Source organism: Prunus dulcis, chromosome 6 (assembly GCF_902201215.1).
Source record: "Prunus dulcis chromosome 6, ALMONDv2, whole genome shotgun sequence".
Lineage (NCBI taxonomy): Eukaryota > Viridiplantae > Streptophyta > Magnoliopsida > Rosales > Rosaceae > Prunus > Prunus dulcis.
Window position 1 is genome coordinate 6,792,526 of NC_047655.1, and position 19,817 is coordinate 6,812,342.

General features: G+C 34.7%; 1 protein-coding gene across 7 annotated transcripts; it reads left to right on the forward strand.

The window, feature by feature from the left end:
* The first annotated feature begins 6,700 nt into the window (after window positions 1-6,700).
* LOC117633275 (E3 SUMO-protein ligase SIZ1) lies at window positions 6,701-19,436 on the forward strand. Of its 7 annotated transcripts, none has more exons than XR_004586590.1 (18): window positions 6,701-6,941; window positions 7,088-7,220; window positions 8,401-8,481; window positions 9,178-9,220; window positions 10,136-10,208; window positions 10,435-10,597; window positions 10,821-10,951; window positions 11,936-12,004; window positions 12,687-12,774; window positions 12,867-12,942; window positions 13,104-13,177; window positions 13,376-13,483; window positions 14,442-14,603; window positions 15,208-15,312; window positions 15,400-15,480; window positions 15,593-16,808; window positions 18,574-19,042; window positions 19,164-19,436. XR_004586590.1 is itself a non-coding variant. In XM_034367005.1 (17 exons), the coding sequence occupies exons 2-17, from the start codon at window positions 7,197-7,199 to the stop codon at window positions 18,714-18,716; spliced, it is 2,637 nt and encodes an 878-aa protein (XP_034222896.1). In that variant the 5' UTR covers window positions 6,701-6,941; window positions 7,088-7,196; the 3' UTR covers window positions 18,717-19,436. The 7 variants fall into 7 exon arrangements, 5 of the variants coding, with proteins under 5 accessions (XP_034222896.1, XP_034222898.1, XP_034222897.1 ...); XR_004586591.1 differs by lacking the exon at window positions 19,164-19,436 and adding an exon at window positions 18,268-18,473 and having other exon boundaries at window positions 18,574-18,690; XM_034367005.1 differs by having other exon boundaries at window positions 18,574-19,436.
* Window positions 19,437-19,817: the final 381 nt, after the last annotated feature.

A 19,817-nucleotide genomic window follows, 5' to 3' on the forward strand; every position in this document is an offset into this window, starting at 1 on the left:
GAAATCTTATAGGGCAAGAAGCCAAACCAGCACATGAAAAAACAAAACAAAAAATAGCTAACAAAGATCACCTAATGGAGCCATTAATGAAAGTTAAAAAAAAATATTTGAAGTTGAATTTACTGTGAATTTCACTATATTATTATATGAATGATTTGTTTTTCATGAGAGTTCATATTATGAAATCCACTATTATTTATGGATGATGATTTTTTTGTCTTGAAAGTCGACGTAGGCGTATGAGGATTATAAAATCGATATTTAGGTCCACCATTACATCTTAGATTAACTTATGATAAGACGATAAAATGTTTTGGTCAATTTGTGCCACTCATCCGCTAGAGCTCTCATGCAACATGCCTAGTGATATATAGTCCCTATTGTTATCAAAAAAAGAAAGAAGATATATAGTCCCTTTTGTAATATCTAATAACTCACACATAATCTATACATGTCCTACTTGACTTGACCTAAAATCAGAAACATTTTGGGTTTTCCCAACCCAATTCTCATATAGAAATTTCCATATTAGAAGAGCACTAGTTCAAGGTGGGTCTCTCACCTATTCAGCAATCAATCATCAACAACATTGATAATATAGGGAATGATGCCAAATGGTGAAGGACAATGAGGAGTCATCAAACATTATAATGTTTCTTCTGATTCTAAACATGTAGAGGAAAACATAATCTTCAAATGATACGTTTCCAACAAGAAGCCTTGCAAATAAAATATAAATAAAATCCAACCCATGAAACTAATTAAGTCAACAAAATTTGATCAATTAGTTTAAAACTCTTACAGCCTAAATAAGATATCAATAGGATCATCGGCGCAAAGTTTGGTTCATTGATATTTAATTTTCTTTTATGTTTCAATAATAAATAAATTACATTTTGTGTATTTTGTTAAGGTTGGTTATATTGCATACATCAAAAGAAACTTGTGAAAATAAAACTTGTTTTTTATTTTAGTTATGACCCTCTCAAAATAAAATTATGGCTCGGCCCTAAGTGGCACAAATTTGATAGGAAGCATCGTAAGTGAGATGTGTCTTACCTATATAGAAGATTTTTATAATTTGATTTTTTCAATCACGAAACCTAATAATAAAAATTGAAAAATAAAGCACTAGACGGAAAGTTAGTTGATCGAGAAGGAAACATACACCGACCACTTAACCCCATCAAGTCGTTTCCAAATAACACAAAACAAAGCTACAAAGATATACTACTATTTACTTATGTAAATCATAAACCTATAACTTGTGATCATATCTAAATTTTAAATAAGACGATTGTCTGACTCTTCACACTCAAAAGGTTGATCTTCAAGCTTTTGGTTGCTCTCCGCACATAGGCCCACATTTCAAAATATTATGCCTTTACTTGCAACACACTCAACATATTCTAAAAGGACACTTAAAATTAACTATCATTTTCTTAAAATAAAAAAGATTATAAATAACAAAGAAGTTAACAATTACAGGCTTTTTTCTAGGCCATCACATGAGGAAAGTAGCACCTTATCTTAAAGGGTGCACCGGTGCTTCAATCCAAGGGGACACAATGCACACCAATTTCAAGGCCCAGTAATGTTTTTTTTTAAAGGTTTATTATCACAAAACGTCCCTAAGGTTTACGAAACTATCAGATTGCATCCTTAAAGTTTTTTTGTGTCACTCATGGTCCTCAAGGTTAATATGTGCAATCATAAATAGTCTCTGTCTGCCATTAGGTTCAGTCAAAAACTCATTTAGTTTGTTGACGTGGCATACATATATATCACAAAACATCCCTGTGATTCACATACCTATCACAAATGGTCCCTATGGTTTTTTTTTTAAAATTTAAAATTCATAAAATTTTAGTTTTCTTTTTAAAATTAGTTATAAATGAAAAAACCATTTATAGAAGGATTTTAATCTTGAGGACTATTTATGAACCCTAAACCCTTAGTTTTTTCATTTTTAAATTTTATAAATTTTAAATTTTTTTAAAAAAACTCAATTAGTTTGTTGATATGGCATATATATAGAGCCCACATCTACAATAATATAGTGTCACATGTATTTAAAATATAATATATATTTCAAAATAATTTAAATTCATAAAATTTTAAAAAGAAAACAAAAATGTTATGAATTTTAAATTTAAAAAATTAAAAAATTTCGTAAGGACCATTTGTGATAGATGCGTGAACCCTCAGGGATGTTTTGTGATATATGTATATGTCACGTCAGCAAACTAACGGAGTTTTTGATCATGCATACTAACTTTGAGGGTCACGAATGACACAAAAAAAAACATTAAGGATGCAATCTGATAGTTTCGTAAACCTTAGGGACATTTTGTGATAATAAACATTTTTTTTAATTTAAATTTAATTTTTTAAATTTTTTTTTAAACATTTCTTATTGAAATGAGCGAACTCACGCACACTACATGAATACTATGACTCAAACTCAGAACCTTTTAAAAGGGAGCAATTGTTCTAAACTACTATACTAGAGGGTCATTTGGTTAAATTTTATTTTAGTGAAGAGTGAAATCATCATTTTAGTGAAAAGAAAATTGAAGGGAGTTTGGTTTCAATGAGTAGCCGTGGCAATAAAATTTGTTGTTATAAGTGTCCTTTTTCATTTAAAATAAGGGCAGATTTGGCATTAAAACTGGGTGTGTAGATCAATTTTTGAACATAACAATACAAAGACGTGTTTGGGTTGGGTTTGGAATTGCCGTAGAGCCCATAATATAAGAGAGCACGCACACGTGCATACGTTTGTTTTAGCATTCTGCTCTGCTTTTTCCATTTCACTTTAAGTTTTTTTTTTTTTTTTTTTTTTGTAATCTATTATTTGAACTGGATTGGCTTTGTAATGTGAAAAGGATAATTGATTTGGTTACACTGTAATGAAACCCAAGTGGGATTCCTTTCGAATTTGAAAACTCTCAATGGTGATAACAATCCGAATTATTCTTCAAAACTTTCTCCAAGTGTGCATTCAAAAGGTCTCTCCCATTAGAATTTTGGATATGCAAATGGATGAGAGTCGACTGTAATATTTTGTAATATTATTTCAGGTTGAAACAGTGTTAGATAGTGTAAAATGGAATGACAGAGGTTTGGCGGTTGCCATAGCTCAAAATGTTGACACATGAGCCATCTTGATGCTGTTAACAATATAGATGTTGAGGTGTGCAAACTGAGCTATGAGCTGGAGAGTGGTCACGTGCTTCTCAGTGTATAACTCGTGATTGTTAGTTAGGCTACTTAGAGGAGGTTGTCAGCTATATAAACATTAGATTAAGCATTGCTTAAGTTTAGTGAGAATTGTAACAGCTTTTCATAACAGAAATACAGATCTCTCTCTCTCTCTCTCTCTCTCTCTCTCTCTCTCTCTCTCTATCTCTCTCCCTTCAACTTTCTCTGTCAAACACCCAAACCTAATTTTCTTTCCTCCATGGTTAACATGGTATCAGAGCGGGTTGCCCACGTGTGAAAGCCCAACGGCCACACGTGCTCCACGTCACCCAAAATGTGTTGTCCATGTGTTAGGCTTGAAAATTCGCCGCACGTGTGAATTGTTGTCCATGTGTTGTCCACAAGATGCAAGGCTTTGCGAACATGGAAGCAGTGGCTACAACAGTTTCCTCACGGAAAGCAACTTTCTACAGTCGGCACGTTCAATGTTGTGGACAATTGGGGAGAGACCTCCAATAATTTCATTAATGTCCATGACATCTTCCTTGATTGTGATCGAGACTCTGCATGTTGCTTGCTAGTTTAATTGGAATATATTTTTAAACTATGTTTATGTGCTTGATTTAATTACTTTAACTCAGACTTATTTCTCAGATAATTTACCTCGGGAAGGAAGCCTGATGGATCTACTTGCTACACATGATCAGAGACTTGCCATTACACCCCCAGTGTTTGATTTGTTAGAAAATCAACAGGTTTTCAGCATTTAATGAATTCAAAGAGCTTACATATTTTTACCATTCATTCATGAGTCAAATTACAGTGTTTTGAAAGTGTTTCGATTGTAATCGGGCTAATAATGTTGAAAAAAATGCAAATTGAAAGAGAATTGAGCTTAGGCCCTAACCGGCTAAACCAACTCATTTTAAATTGATTTGGTTTCTTTCTTGATTTTTGTCAAAATTAAACTGAACCAAAATGTTATTTTGTAATTGATTTGAGGTAAAATCCAGACCGTACCCACTCTTATTGACCTATGTGGAAACCAAAATTTTATAATTGATGTCCAAACAGACAATTATTTAGAACCCAAAGTTATAAGAAAGTTCATGAAATAAACCTTAATCATAAAAATAAAACAAAAAATTCTAATAAATAAATAAAAACAACACATTCTATAGTGCAACAATCCATTACTCATAACTTAAATTAGATATGTAGTCAATGAGGTATAGTTTAGAGGTTTAGAAAGATTGTCATCCTACCTTTTACTCAATATTTTTGGTTCGAATTAGACCGGAAAATTTTACAATAAAATAAAGAATAATTTAGCCAAGTCAAATCAAATTGTCGGTGCATGAATTTTTCAAATAAAATATTTGACTAAAATTATGTCATACCATGTCATGCATTATGCATTAGTTGACAAATTCTTAATGACTTTTACATACTTTATAAAGTTAAGTGACAAACTTTCATATACTTTTGTTATAGAGTTTTATAGACATACTTTACAATACAATTGGACTTATACATAAAACATACAAATCCTTATTAATTGTGTATATTTTCATAATAGCTTATTGGTAAACTGCATCCAATGCACCTTTTAAATTTTTATTTATCAAATCTAATCACATAGACAAGTAACATATTCTTATCAAAATAAATAAATATTACTCAGTCATCAATAATATTTCATAAACACTCACAAATCAACAGAAATGGTTAGATTACAAAAGAGTCTATATTCCAGCAATTCTCCTAACCTAATATGTGGGATGTAAATATTATATGAAAAAATTATCCACCTAACGAATTATGGGTAAAGAAACAGTACCTAAAGAATAAATTAATGGGTTTAGGGGCAACAAATTATATAATAAAATATTATAAACAAACATAGCATATGAGACAATCAATATAATAAAATATTTATATGCAAACACAGCTTTTTTTTTACTAATAGAAGAAATATTCATCAATAATAAACGTGTGGATGAGAAGAGAAGAAAAATATTCAATATTTTTTTACTAACCTGAAGGAAGTGGATGACAATGGAATACCAAAGTGGAGCCCTAACCATGAAGAAAAAAGATCTATTTGCTTGATGCTTGATATAACAAGGGAAGAAAGAATTGGAGACGTTTGGAGACTTTTTGGTTCTATCTTCTCAGCTTCCCAATATTTTCATAAAGTCTGGTGTAAATTAGCAAGACTTTTGGTAGTAAGAATTTCCTTTAAAAGTATTGAAAAGTCATTTATTTAACAAAGTTTTTAAAAGTCATTAATATTTGGATACCTCAAAACTTTTAAATACTCTTTAAAACTCACAATTGAATACAACTAAACTTTTAAAGACTATTTAAAAGTCACAATTGAATACCTTCAGACTTTTAAACTCATTAAAAGTCATTAAAAGTTATAATTGGATACACCCCCCTTAAAATGCCAAAAAATACCCTTGATTAATGCAAACATTAAGAACTGAAATTATTAATTAAATAAAAATAATATGGTAAATTCACACTTTTTCATATTAAATGAAAAATAAGATAATGGAGCCTATTTTTATGGAATACAACTACCAATTATCTTTTTTAATTATAAAATAAAATTTATTATTTAAAAAAAAAAACCTCTCACAGGAGCGGAAGCCCGTACATAGAGGCTAATCTTAAATGAAAATAAACACAACTGTAAAAATATAAATGCTTACCACAACATCGGAAAAAAAAAAAACAATTACAACATGACCTAAATTAAAAACAACATTAAACGCCAGAGACCAACGATAGCTAATGGTCTTGTTAGACATTCCAAGCATAGTTGAATGATGATGGATGGAAGGGACCAATTGGAAACTTTCATGTTTCGCAAGGACACTTGTCAACCACCCAATAGCACTTAAGATATTACAATCCGATTGAAATCGTTACAAAATCTCATTGAACTAATGCAATCAGAAGTGCAATTGAAACCGAAACCAATTTTTTACCAAGCAATTTGTAGAGAATCTAAAATTCAAGTTGTTCAATTTGTTGGAATGACTTTTTCTACTTTTTCGTTCTGTGGGCCCCCCTCTCGCTTTGTCCATCTTTTTAACGCGGCGCTCGGAGTTTCCCTCCTGCCTTTTGATAATTTCTCCACCAAAAGAAAAAAAAAAAAAAACCATATAAGAAAAAAGAAATTTTTTAATTTTTTAATAATTCATACATGTGCCAAAAAAAGAAAAATTGGTACTCCTGCGGGACCCACAAGAGATCGTTCCGTGCTCCTTCCTCCATCTTTCCTGATTCTCTCGTGCATGCTTTTTTCCAGTCCACTATGATCGAACACCTAATTGTACGGTTATTAATAAAATAATAAAAAGCGATTATTTTAATTTATTTAGTGATTGCTGACGTGGCGAGATCTTAGCGGGGTACAGAACTATTCTATCAGACCGAAGAGCCGCACCGTAGCCGTACCTAAGGCTAAAAAGAAGCCAGAGCAGGGAGGGCGTGGCATACAACATACACGTGAGCGCACCGAAACCGAACCCGGACCTGTCCCCGTGAAAAAACCGGATTGGATAATCGGCGATACGTCCGAACTTTGTAATTGGGGGATTGGTTCTGGTTGGGTCTCGGTCAAAAAGAAACGCAAAACGCGAAACAATAACAACAGGGACGAAGAGGAGTAGAGTCGGCGTTAGCAAAAACCCTGAACTTCGTCCCCCAATTCGTTTACCCAAGTAAGATTTCAATCGGTTTCTAGGGTTTTTTTTTTTGTGTGCATGCTGTTGTTGCTATTCAATCCAGGACTTTCAGTTGAAATGTTTTTGTTTTTGTTTTTCTAGTTCTGATTAATCTGTTTTTGGATATTTTTTTTTTTGGTTAGATCGATCCCCGTGGAGGCTATGTGCTGGTATGTTTGGTTTGGTGGTTGATTAAATAATTGGTCCGGTGAAGATTTTGTACTTCTTGGGCATTAATTTTTGGTGGTGAAAATGGATTTGGTAGCTAGTTGCAAGGTATTTAGTTGATTTGTTGCAATTTGATTACATTTTTTTTTTCTTGATGATTATTGTTATGAAATTTGCTGGGATATTAAGTTTGTGTTGATTCTTGTGCAATTTGATGGATGCAATTTTGTAGTTGTATTGTAGTGGATGTAGTTTTGGCATTTGGTAGAACATTTGCTTCAGAAATTTTACTTTGCTATTGTTAATTTAGTCAATTGTGGTCTTGTTTTACTGTAGTGAATTTAGTCAACCAGTATGCAACTGGCAGGATTATAAGCATTAGTCGAAATAAGCTTAATTAGCAGCTTTATGTGTGTCAATTGGTTTGTCTTTTATCCAATTAGTATATGACATAATGTAGCTGGGTATGATATCTTTTTGCTTATTGTTAATTTTTCCCTTATTGTTGCTTGTGTGACTTGCATAAGGTGTGAATGGATGACACAAGAAGAAAGACTTAACTATAGAGAAATGTGAAGAAGCAAGCAAAGACATTTTACGTGAATACAGTTTGATCACGAATAGTTGGGCAAGTAGTGTTGATGGGGAATTAGCTTTTAAGAAAGTGTAGTAAATCTAGTTACATGTTTGGCTGCAAGTTTTATTTTTTTTCCATGTCCCATATTTTATTTTTTTATGTTAAAGTATCTCATGCAACTTTTAATTTCATTGAAGCAGACAGTTTTCATGTTAAAATGAGCTTCTGAAATTCATAATATCTATCTACAGTTTTTCTTGGATGAGTGTGGTTCGGTTTACTGGGTCTATCATTTGAAGGAAAAAGAGAGAGATTGTGTTGTATATGGTCACTTGTACAGTATGTCTAATTTCGTTTGTTTAAAGCATCATCTATCTGTTAGCATGGTTTGGTTTGTCAAAGGAGTTAGTGACTTATTTCTTTCAGAATCACAACAGTAGGTAGTAGTGCAGATACGATGAATTTTTTGAGAAAAGAGTGATTTAGCTATTTATTTTCACTGTAGGAAGTCAAAAATTAGGTAGAGAGGGTATGATGTTGCAGTTGTTAATTATATCGGTGTTTGTTCGTACTTTTGCGGTTAGTTATCAGAGTTGTTTTTCGCACCTCCATATTTGCTTACTATTGCATTGAATTGTTTTGGTGTCCCCACTGGTGGAATGTTACTTATTGCTGCGGTGAACTTATTAGAATTTTTGTTTACTACTGCAGGAAAAATTGGCTTATTTTCGAATAAAAGAGCTCAAGGATGTTCTCACCCAATTAAGCCTTTCAAAGCAGGGGAAGAAGCAGGTGAGATGCCAGAAAGACCGCTTTTGTGCTGCGATGTTGGTTTCCCATAGATTGTGGATATTATCCATGTATGCCACTGCATTTTGTGCTACAGTGGCATAAATTTTTTGAGTTCACAGGAAGTCACGTTTTTGTGGCTCTTATGGTTCTTGTTAATACTCCTATGAAAGAAGTTAGGCCTTGTTAATATATTCTATATTTTACTTTAGGTGCAATTTGTTATGGTTGGATTGAATTTTTCCTTCATATGTAATTATTGTTGTGTTTTGGAAAGAAATTATTGCATATCGTGTTCTGTGCTATTATTCTTGATGACTATCCGAGTTGCCTGGCTAATTCGAGTCTCTCTGTTTCTCCCCCCACCCAAAAAAAAAAAAAAAAATCCTCCGATCACTTAAGTTTGCCACTGTCAATCCTATGAAAATATTGCAACAGTCAAGATGGATTTATTATTGTTAGTCCTTTCCGTGATGGCATTTGAGTGCATGGATCTGTCAAATTATTTGGATATATTTTTTGCTGGAATTTTCTGTTCTTGTATAAAATAAGTAAACTTAGGCCAAATGTGGCCTGTTCATTGCCATAAAAAATAGCCTACTTTTTACCATGGTATCTTCTGAAGCCATTTTACCTGGTTTTTAAGATGAATGTTGTAAGGGAAGACCATTGTCTGATTCACCAATGTCTATTATGCAGGATCTTGTTGACCGGATATTAGCACTTCTTTCTGAAGATCAAGGTAAATGGTTCTTTACCAATTGTTTTCTTCCTGGTTCAGACACTTTAATTGTTCCAATAGCATTCCTGATTGGGGATACTGTTTGTTTTTATAAATGTATCTAATCTGTTGGCTAAACATGGATAATTCCTTTTCATCATCCATCATGTAGTACATATAAGAAATTATGACTATTTTGTTCTCAATTATTTTCTATAATAAATTCTTCGATGCTGTGAATCCTCGTGTCATAAATTGTTGTACTTCGTATGACATGTAATCTTTGTCAGCATGCTACATATATTTAACACTAATGGTACTTTGTATGAAGTGGCTTTCACTTGCTATTTGTCTTGTATTGTACTGACATAGAAACGAGTGGGGCTCTTGTAACCGATGTTTGAGAATCTTAGAATTATAATTCTTTTTTCCGGTAGAACATTTTCTAGTTCAGGAAACCGGTGAGGACATTTTAGTTGTAAATCCAGTGGAAGTAAATTGGTGCTATCTACACTTCTGTTAAATCTTTTTGCATAGAATAAAGGGCTGTCATCCAATCATTCAATTGTTGAGACACAAATAACAATATAGAATCAAGTGATTCTACAGCTGGATAGTTTGTTGATTGTTAAAATCTTCAATACTAATGATTGTTTCCTTTTTCTTCTCTACCCAAATGTGTTTCTTGAACTGTCCTTGGCTTTAACTTCTATGAGCTGAACTGTATTAATTTTTATTTTTTATGATTGGGTTGTGTTATTTAATCTGATTTTTTTTTTTTTTTGGTTTGGTTTGGTTTTGGGGGATGGGGTGGGTTGAATAATTGTTTGTGTGAGTTTGTAACATCATATGTTCACATGATTTTAATTCTTTGGATATGTTCCATGTCTGATTCTTTTAAAAGATAGTACTGTATTTATTTCTATTTATGTACAGTTTCTAAAATGTGGCCAAAGAAGAATACAGTTAGAAAGGAACAGGTGGCGGAACTTGTAGATGACACCTATAGGTATGTTCTCATATTTTTCATATATTTGTGGCATGATTTTATTAAGGGGCTGGAATATTCGCTTGCTTTGCGTTTTGTTTTAGTTAACTCCTTAGTTACTGACCTATCCCTTGTAATGATATCATGTAGAGCTGCAGTTCTCCTATATGTTTCATAATCTATGTAATCAGATGTGTGTGTGTTTACTTCTCTTTCCTCTGACTTTCTCGTGTTTTCTTTTCTCCAGAAAAATGCAGATTTCTGGGGCCCCTGATTTAGCATCAAAGGGACAATGCATCTCTGACAGCAGTAATGTGAAAATAAAAGGTGAAATTGAGGATCCCTTTCAGTCAGATATAAAGGTTCGCTGTCTCTGTGGGCGTTTATTAGAAACAGAGTCAATGATCAAGGTATGCTTCAAATTTTCATATTTTCTCGAGTCTCCTTAGATATAGCATGGTTCTTTGTAGTAGTAAACAGACAAACAAGTTCTTGATTAACAAACACAAGCCTTCTATATGCCCAGTCCTTTTGTTATTTGACCTAATTTTTCTACATGAAATTTTTTCTCGTTTGAACACCTTTACTGCACCTTTCTTATGATTTTCCCTTTTCTGGTTGCTTTAATGGCAGTGTGAAGATCCAAGATGCCAAGTGTGGCAACACATGAGTTGTGTTATTATTCCAGAGAAACCTGTGGAAGGCAATCTACCAGTTCCCGAATTATTTTATTGTGAAATGTGTCGACTAAGTCGGGCTGATCCGTATGTGGCACCAGTATTCTCTTGTTATAAAAACTCTTTATAATTAATTTTTCACGAATTATTAATTAATTAATTTTTTTGTGTTTTGGGGTTTGTTTAACTCATACGTGCTGAGCCTCTCTCCCAACTTCTTCTCATTTCTAAGTTGGGCTAAATCTTCCATATTATGATGTTAGCATATTTCATATCACTGCGTCTGTCCATCAATGCGATGTCATTTTGGTGTTATGACCTCTTTAACCTCCTATACTCAGTTTATGTACCATTGGAACATTTGAACATTTGAACATTTTTTCCCTTTGGGTTGCTAATCTCTCCTAGTCGTGAGCTTACAATACCATGGTTAGCTTCTCTTAAATGTCATAATATTTGAGAAAATTTTATGTCGTGAAGATGATGACTTTAGATTCTGAGTTACTCAGCGTACAGGCTATTCTTATTTCATATAACATTTATTTTCTGGTATAATCGTTGGATAGTATGTCATCTTTTAAATCATCTGAAATTGACTATTCAAATCATTTGAAAAGAAGCTAAATTTGAATAAAGCTAATTCTACTAGTCAGAAGAAACCAAAATTAAAGAATCGACATTGAGCAGACATGTCTTTCAGGTGTCAACTAGGTCTCACTTTGGGCTTAGAGTGTCTTTTTTCTTGATTGTTTGCTTGGTTTTTTTAGCATCACTTGCAATGATTAATGTGTAGTTGAAGGTGCCATTTTTGCAAGGAGGAGAGGATGTGTTTAGATCATTATGGGGTATAATTTAGTGGTTGGTATGACTTTAGCTGGATCTAAGTGGCAAAAATTCGTCCCAACATAATGATCATGCCTGATTTGACCATGTGGCTTTCGGCATTTTACCTTGACCTTACTGATGTAATGGCTATTGCCTCACTTTGCTTATGCTTAACAGTGCAAATTCTTTGTCATCTTTTAAACTATGGCTTTTCTTTGGCTTAACCATGTGATTCTTCTTATTCAGGTTTTGGGTAAGTATTCAACATCCTTTACATCCTGTGAAGTTGAATGCTACAAATAGTCCAACTGATGGGTGAGTGGATCTGTCTTTGCATTGACTTCAAGCTTAGGATATGTGAAGTTCATAGTAGTTTGTTTTCCCTGTTTGTCTTGAAGCTATATAGTTATTGATGACAAGAGGAGGAAAGTTGAGCTAATTTTTGTGTTTGGTAGACAGGGATTTTGGAAAATCATGCTTACAAAAAGAGAAAAAAAGATTTTCTAGGAGCTAGTTACTTTTGTATCCAGAGTTCATTTTTTATAGTAATTTCTTATATGTGTTTTATGTGTATTTAGTATGCACATGCCCTGTAATAATTTTCTAATTCCAAGCAACAATCAGTTTTGTCCCGAAGATGCCATTACTTTGCGTATGAGACTTAGCCCAAAATATGATACATAGGATATAATTTTGGGAGTAGTTTGTTTTTAATTCTCAATTCATAATACTGTTTATGAGCCAGTATATTTTTGAATGACTAAATGTCTTGTTGCCAAAAACTCCATGTTATCCTCTTTTGATTTACTATACAACAAGTAGAATTATTCTTATGAACTACTTGACAAAGATCTATGTACACTCACATACAGAGAAGAAAATCCCCTTTTTGATGATCTGTGCACATTTTCTTAATAGCATTTACTTCACAATCCATGTCTTGAATGCTGTACTTTACATCTGATATTGTTCCTCATTGACCTTGCAAATTGTCCAGTTCAAACCCAGTCCAAACTGTGGAGAAAACATTTCACCTCACCAGGGCAGACAAAGACTTATTGTCTAAACAAGAATATGATGTCCAGGTTGGTTAATGGATTGAATGATGATTGGGGAATCATTGGCCTTGTACATGGCACTAAATATGTTGATTTGTCATTCTGACATTATTTTGCAGGCTTGGTGTATGCTTCTAAATGACAAAGTTGCATTCAGGATGCAATGGCCGCAATATGCAGATCTACAGGTCAATGGTATGGTAATTCTGATTGTTTGACATTTATTGATGAATTTTGAGCTTAAATCTAAAATGTGGTCTTAGAGAGGTCACGTTGGTTATGTATTTGGAATATGTAAATGCATTTACTTGAATGTACTCTGTGTTTCATTGGAGATTTCTCTGGATTATACGCAGGTATGCCTGTTCGTGCAATTAATAGACCTGGCTCGCAACTTCTCGGAGCTAATGGTCGTGATGATGGTCCAATTGTGAGTTCCACCTGTACATTTATTTGCTTTTAGTTGTCAGTATTCTTTCCATGCTTTTAACCCATATCATCTTGCTATTTTCGATGAGATTACTTTCTTTGTGACTGCAGGGCATTTTCTGATTGCTCTGTGAATCAAAACACTTAACAAGTTGTTTCTGTGTTTAGTATCTTAGTGTACTTCATGTTGTTTTGTCAGATCACACCATACACGAAAGACGGAATTAATAAGATTTCCTTAACAGGATGTGATGCCCGTATGTTCTGCTTAGGGGTTCGTATTGTGAAGAGACGCACTTTGCAACAGGTACTGCTGATTTTTTTAATATGATTTGTTTTTTTGGGATAGTTGAGCTTGTATTTACGCATCTTGTAAAAGTTGCAACCTGAAAAAGAGACGTTTGTTAAGTCCCGCAAACTACTTGAAGGATGAAAAAAACGACATATCAGGCAGAAAATTTGCAAATATGTCAATGTTTTGGTGATTCCAGTATGAGTATGGAGAAAGAAAAAGGGGTGTGTGTGTGTGTCTGTTGTAAGTCAATTTCTTTTAGAGATGTACCCCATATAACGTTTCCAGGGATCTTTGGGAATGTGTTTTAGTGCAGCAAAGAATGAGCTTTAAATGGGAGTGATGGGCAGAAAAATTAAATTTTGCAATGTGTATGGATTACATTGTTTTGGCTCTTTCTCACCCAAATACAAAACATGTTCTTTTGAGTATGGAGGGTTTGAAATTGGTGTGTCGATCCAGGGGGACATTTTAGGACTAATTTTAAACCAAAATGTGGGAAGAGAGGTAGCCGGAAATTGTGGCTGATGGGAGGAGAGACAGTGGAAACACAAAGATGCATATTTCTGGCATGCTCAGCGCTGGCAAAGATGTTTGAATCAACATGGGATCCAGCTGGTGTCGTTGAACTCCCTAAGAACTCTTTTATTGATGTAAAGTGTTTCAGGCTTGTATGCCTGTTTTGGACTTTTCAGTATGTAAAATGTTGTTGAAGATGGGAGAATTCAATGGAATGAAGATGTTTTGTCACCTTAGCGTCAAAGCTTTAAGATCATACTTATCAATGGAATAAAGATGTATTTCAAGATTATACAACGCTTGCAAATATACAGGACTAGTGTATTTGTTTTATATTGCTGCCAGTACTTGTACATGTTCAAGTTTGTCTACGCCAACAGATAATAGTTATTTGTTAGTGTATTTCCTTGGTATTTATTATATTAGTAAAATATTTTGAATTTTATTTTTCTAGGTTCTCAATGTGATTCCCAAGGAGTCTGATGGTGAGCGTTTTGAAGATGCTCTTGCTCGTGTGTGTCGTTGCGTTGGTGGCGGGACTGCAATGGATAACGATGATAGTGACAGTGATTTGGAAGTTGTTGCAGATTCTTTTACTGTCAATCTGCGTTGTCCGGTAAATCGTTTTTCTGATAAACTTTTGTGGGACGAAAATTGCGCACTTCGTTATAGGAGTTTATGAACCCAGTAAATTTAACACAATTATATAATGCATTGTGGAATGTTATATTTTGTATGAATTTTACTTTTGTGTATGAGCTGAATTATATGCATTGCAATTAATCTCAACTCTTAGATTCAAGAATGTTTGAATTGCCAACCATACGAATAACCAAGGGGTTCTCTCTTCTAACTTATTTTTCAAATTCTTATATTGATTATCAGGAGTCTGTCTCGATAATGCTTGTTAGGCTAATTGTTTAGAGTGCTTCATCAAGTTCCAATGTTGTGAGTGCCTCTCCCTAGGGTTGTACCAACGATAAACGTCCCTCTACTGATGGGACAGTCCAATATTAGCTGATGCTGACCCTAATTGTTCTAACACAAACAATACTATCAATGTGGTTTATATTTTACTTTCAATGTAGTAATTCTGTAGTACAGGATATCAATTGTCTAGAGAGGTTTTCTTATGTTGAGGAACACCTTTCGTGCTTCTGTTCGTATGTGCTATTTGTTTCTGGGACTGAATTGGGTATGTTTATGCATGTATTTGATAGATGAGTGGTTCAAGAATGAAGGTTGCTGGGAGATTCAAGCCCTGCCTTCACATGGGCTGTTTTGATCTTGAAGTGTTTGTGGAAATGAATCAACGGTCAAGGAAGGCAAGCTTCTACCCAAAATGAAAGATGTGGTTGTTTTGTCCTTATTTATTTATTAGTTTTAAAGCATGCTTTGCTTTATGATTGCAGTGGCAATGCCCGATTTGTCTTAAGAACTATGCACTGGAGAATGTCATTATTGATCCATATTTTAATCGTATCACGTCAAAGGTAATGCCTTCTTATGCGCTACAGAAAATTGTGTTTCTAAAGTATCGTTTTATTGATCCATTTTTTTTCTTGTTCTTTTCTGTTTTTTTTTCCCGGTCATGGGTTGTTACAGATGAGGTATTGTGGAGAAGATGTAGCAGAGATTGAGGTGAAGCCTGATGGTTCTTGGCGAGTGAAGACTAAAAGTGAAAGTGATCGTAGGGATCTTGGGGAACTTGGGCGGTGGTACCTTCCTGATAGTACACTTGCCCCAACAGATGAAGAAATTATCCCAAAAACTGAAGTTTTGAAGCAGGTCAAACAGGAAGGTGTTTCAGAAGGTCATACTGGTTTGAAACTAGGAATGAGGAAGAATCGCAATGGTGTTTGGGAATTCAGCAAACCTGAAGATATGAACACCTCTTCAGATAATAGATTACAAGTGCCATTTGGAGACCACGAGGTAAAAGTTATCCCAATGAGTAGCAGTGCCACCGGAAGTGGTAGGGATGGTGAAGATGCAAGTGTAAATCAGGATGGTGGTGGGAACTTTGATTTCTCTACTAACAATGGAATTGAGATGGATTCCTTTTCTCTAAATGTTGATTCTGTGTATGGATTTTCTGGACAAAATCCTTCTGCAACTGTAGGAGATGCAGAAGTTATTGTCCTAAGTGATTCCGATGACGACATAATGCCCTCTGGAACCATCTACAGGAGTGAGAGAAATGATACTGGTGGGATTAATTTTCCTGTGGCCCCTTCTGGAATTGCTGATTCATATGGTGAAGATCCCACGCTTGGGACTGGTGGGAATCCATGCTTGGGTCTTTTTAATGGCAACGATGATGATTTTATTCCTCTCTGGCCACCATTAGCTCCCGGAACTCAATCAGGCCCTGGGTTTCAATTATTTAGTTCTGAGGCAGATGTACCAGATACCCTAGTTGGTCTGCCTCATGGTTCCATCAATTGTTCCACATCTATGAATGGATACACCTTGGCTTCAGAAACTGCCATGGGATCTGCTACCCTAGTACCTGATTCTTCTGTTGGTCGTTCAAATGCTGACATGAATGATGGCTTAGTTGATAATCCATTGGCTTTTGCTGGTGATGATCCCTCTCTTCAAATATTTCTTCCCACAAGACCATCAGATGCATCAGTGCATTCTGATTTGAGAGATCAGGCTGATATGTCAAATGGTGTCCCTACTGATGATTGGATTTCTCTGAGGCTTGGGGGTGATGCCAGTGGCATTAATGGTGCGCCTGCAACTCCAAATGGATTAAATTCGAGAATGCAAATGCCATCCAGAGATGGTGCCATGGATTCTTTGGCTGACACAGGTTCGTTCTCTTTCGACAGAATTGCTACAATGAGTTTTAGATCGGTTCATGATTGGCATTAAAGGTAGCTTGATGGTTATTTATGCTAATGGTTTAATATACATCACCTCTGATTTCATTGTGAAGGTTTTGTTTGAGAACTGGTTTTACTCTATTGGTGATCAAAATATTTACCTTTTAACTTGTACTGGATATGAAAAAAGGTTTGAGGGTGGGAGGAAATGGGTTGTGTTTACTTTTCCTTTTTCTCCAGTTGCAACACCTTCAGTATACATAGTTCAGGCAGGTGCTATTTCCACATCCTTATATTGCTATAGCCACAACATCTTTAATCAGGTTATTGACTTTTCAACTATTTCGCAAGTTTCTTATAAGAAAGAGAGTAATATTTATAACTTTAATTCTACTATTGAGAAACAAAAGTTGATAGCATATGACATTTGCTCCCAATTATCTCTTAGCCCTTACATGGCTAAGCTTCTGCCTGTTTAATTAGTATCATTAGTTTTTTCTCAATTAGTGTTGAATTCCGTGGCCGAGCCTCTATAATAAAAAAAAAGTAAATATGTTATTTTCTTATTTAAAGCTTCTGAAGCTTAAAGTCTTTAAACCAAAGAAATAGATTAAAAAGGAAAAAAAACCAATTTGGTTATTTTTAATATTAAACAAACAATAAAACACATCAAGTTCCAGAATATTTGCAAGCTAGTGATGATAGTTTTGTGTATATTTTGATTTATTTCAATTAGGTGGCCAAGCTTAAATTGTTTAATCTAGTTTAAAAAGTTTAATGCTTCTAGAGTGCCATGCTAATAGTTGAAGGGTTTAAGTAAAACTGGGTTCTAGAGTTCTCACCATATTCTAGTGGTTAGAAGTCTGGTTGACATCTTCCTTTTCATAATTCAGTCGTGTAATTGAATCGGGTAACCAGTTGAGTTCAACCCAGCAAAACTGTATTGCACGCCTTAGCTCTGTCGTTGAGCACAATTAGAAATTGTTTTTTGTTTTTACTTAATTATTAGATTGGTGTGATGATGTCACAAATTTTTGATTCATGACCATGGAAAAAGGTAGAAGGAACTAAAAGAGAATAGATTATAAACATGCTTAAAATGTGAGACATAGTCAAATTTGTTTTTCTTCTTTGAACAACTTATGGGTTGTATGAGCGAGCGATATCTCCTTTTTGTCCGTAAGTTTTACTTGTACAAGTGAGTGCTATCTCGTGAGATTGAGTAATGAAGTGAGCATTACTGAGCTTCTTCAAGCTCAAACTCATGTGGAATCACATATTCAAGTTCATGAACTCCATGGGACTAAAATATGCAATTCAAGTAGGACACTGCCCAACCTGTAACTCTTCCAAGCTTGTTGCTGTACTCCGAGTGCAACCTTTTAAAGCTCTTCTCATTTCTGCCTCATGTACATCCTAGTTTACTCTAGCTTCTTTGCAAAACAGGAATTGAACCATGTTCACCAAGGCACGATGAAGAGAGGCAGATTCTTTGTGAGTCTCTTCAGAGACCAGAATATAGAGGTTAACAGAGAACTGAAGGAATGCTTCTGTGCCTTCATCTATAAAATATCTCTCTTTTAGGAAATCTGCATAGAAAGAGTTGAAAAGACAATAACCTTATCAAAGAGACTGGCTATAGCAATATAAGGGTGTGGAAATTGTCCCAGCCATTGTATTGTTGTCATTCCCTTTTTGGAAATCTTTGCAGTTTAATGATCATTAGGCTCATCACTGTTGTACCTTCTGCAGCTTCTTTGCTTCTCGGTATGAATGACGGTAGCAGATCTGACAAGACAAGTAGGCAGAGATCAAATAGTCCTTTCTCATTTCCTCGCCAAAAACGTTCTGTCAGGCCGCGGTTGTATCTTTCTATTGACTCGGACTCTGAATAGAGGAACTGGAACTTTTTCTTTATGAGAACTATCTTTTGGGCTTTTTTTAATTTTATTTCCCTGGGATGGAAAACATATCCTGGAGTAATCTTATGATTGACTCAGAGAATCTAGTTTTGGGTTTATAATTTGAAGAATGCTGACAGACATTTGGTCCCTGACAAGAGATGAAGTGTTAGATGCGGCACAAGGCACCTCGGGGAGAACAGAGTGTTAGATGCGGCACAAGGCACCCGGGGTAGAACAAAGCGATTTAATACACAAGGCATCCAAATAGACTGCATGATTGCAAAACTTTTGCTGGCGCCTGCAAAAATTTTCCCTTGGTTTGTAAGCTTGAGGCCTTTTATCATTTTTCAGTATCCTGTTCACGTTTCAGCTGTGTTCGTGATGCCTGTTTGACTTAACAGAAACAGGCATGTTCAAGTCCTCTTTAATGATCTGCAGGTCCCGTGCTGGTATTGTACAGGAGATATGTGATTTGAATCCATCAATTCAAATATTTGGATGTAGTTGGGGGAACCCCATCACAGAAATACAAGATAAGCTGCCTTGTCTCGGTTTTATAGCGAGAAGCAATAGCCTGTAAATATTCACTCAGATTCAGTTGTTTATAGAGAAATCATTTTTTGTCAAAATGGATGTTTCTCTTTATGGTCTGGCATGGTTTTAATGAATTTTTTGTGCCCATTACTCGGGCATGATATTTGTAGTAACGTATAGAGATCCATTTGAAGGACAGCAAGGCCCTTGCACCTCCGATGGCGGGGCAACGTAGAAATTATTAGTTTTATGCGTTCCAATCGAGTTTCATGATAGACTTCTGACTTTTGAGCCTATAATCGTGCTCCTCCAGACATAAAATGTTTCAAATTTTAAGCCGAGTGTTTTTGGCACGAGCCTGTCATTGATTTTCCGTCAAATAAAGGACAGTAAAATATCGTGAAAAAATTCAGACCCCCACAATATTCCAAACACCCAACCATTGATGTGGTGTGATGCATTGGATGAAGATTCAATGTTCTAAAGCTAAGCCTCTTATAAAATTATTTTTGGTCTGAAAATTTCCCATTACTTGGACACCCTTATGAAGACATTAAT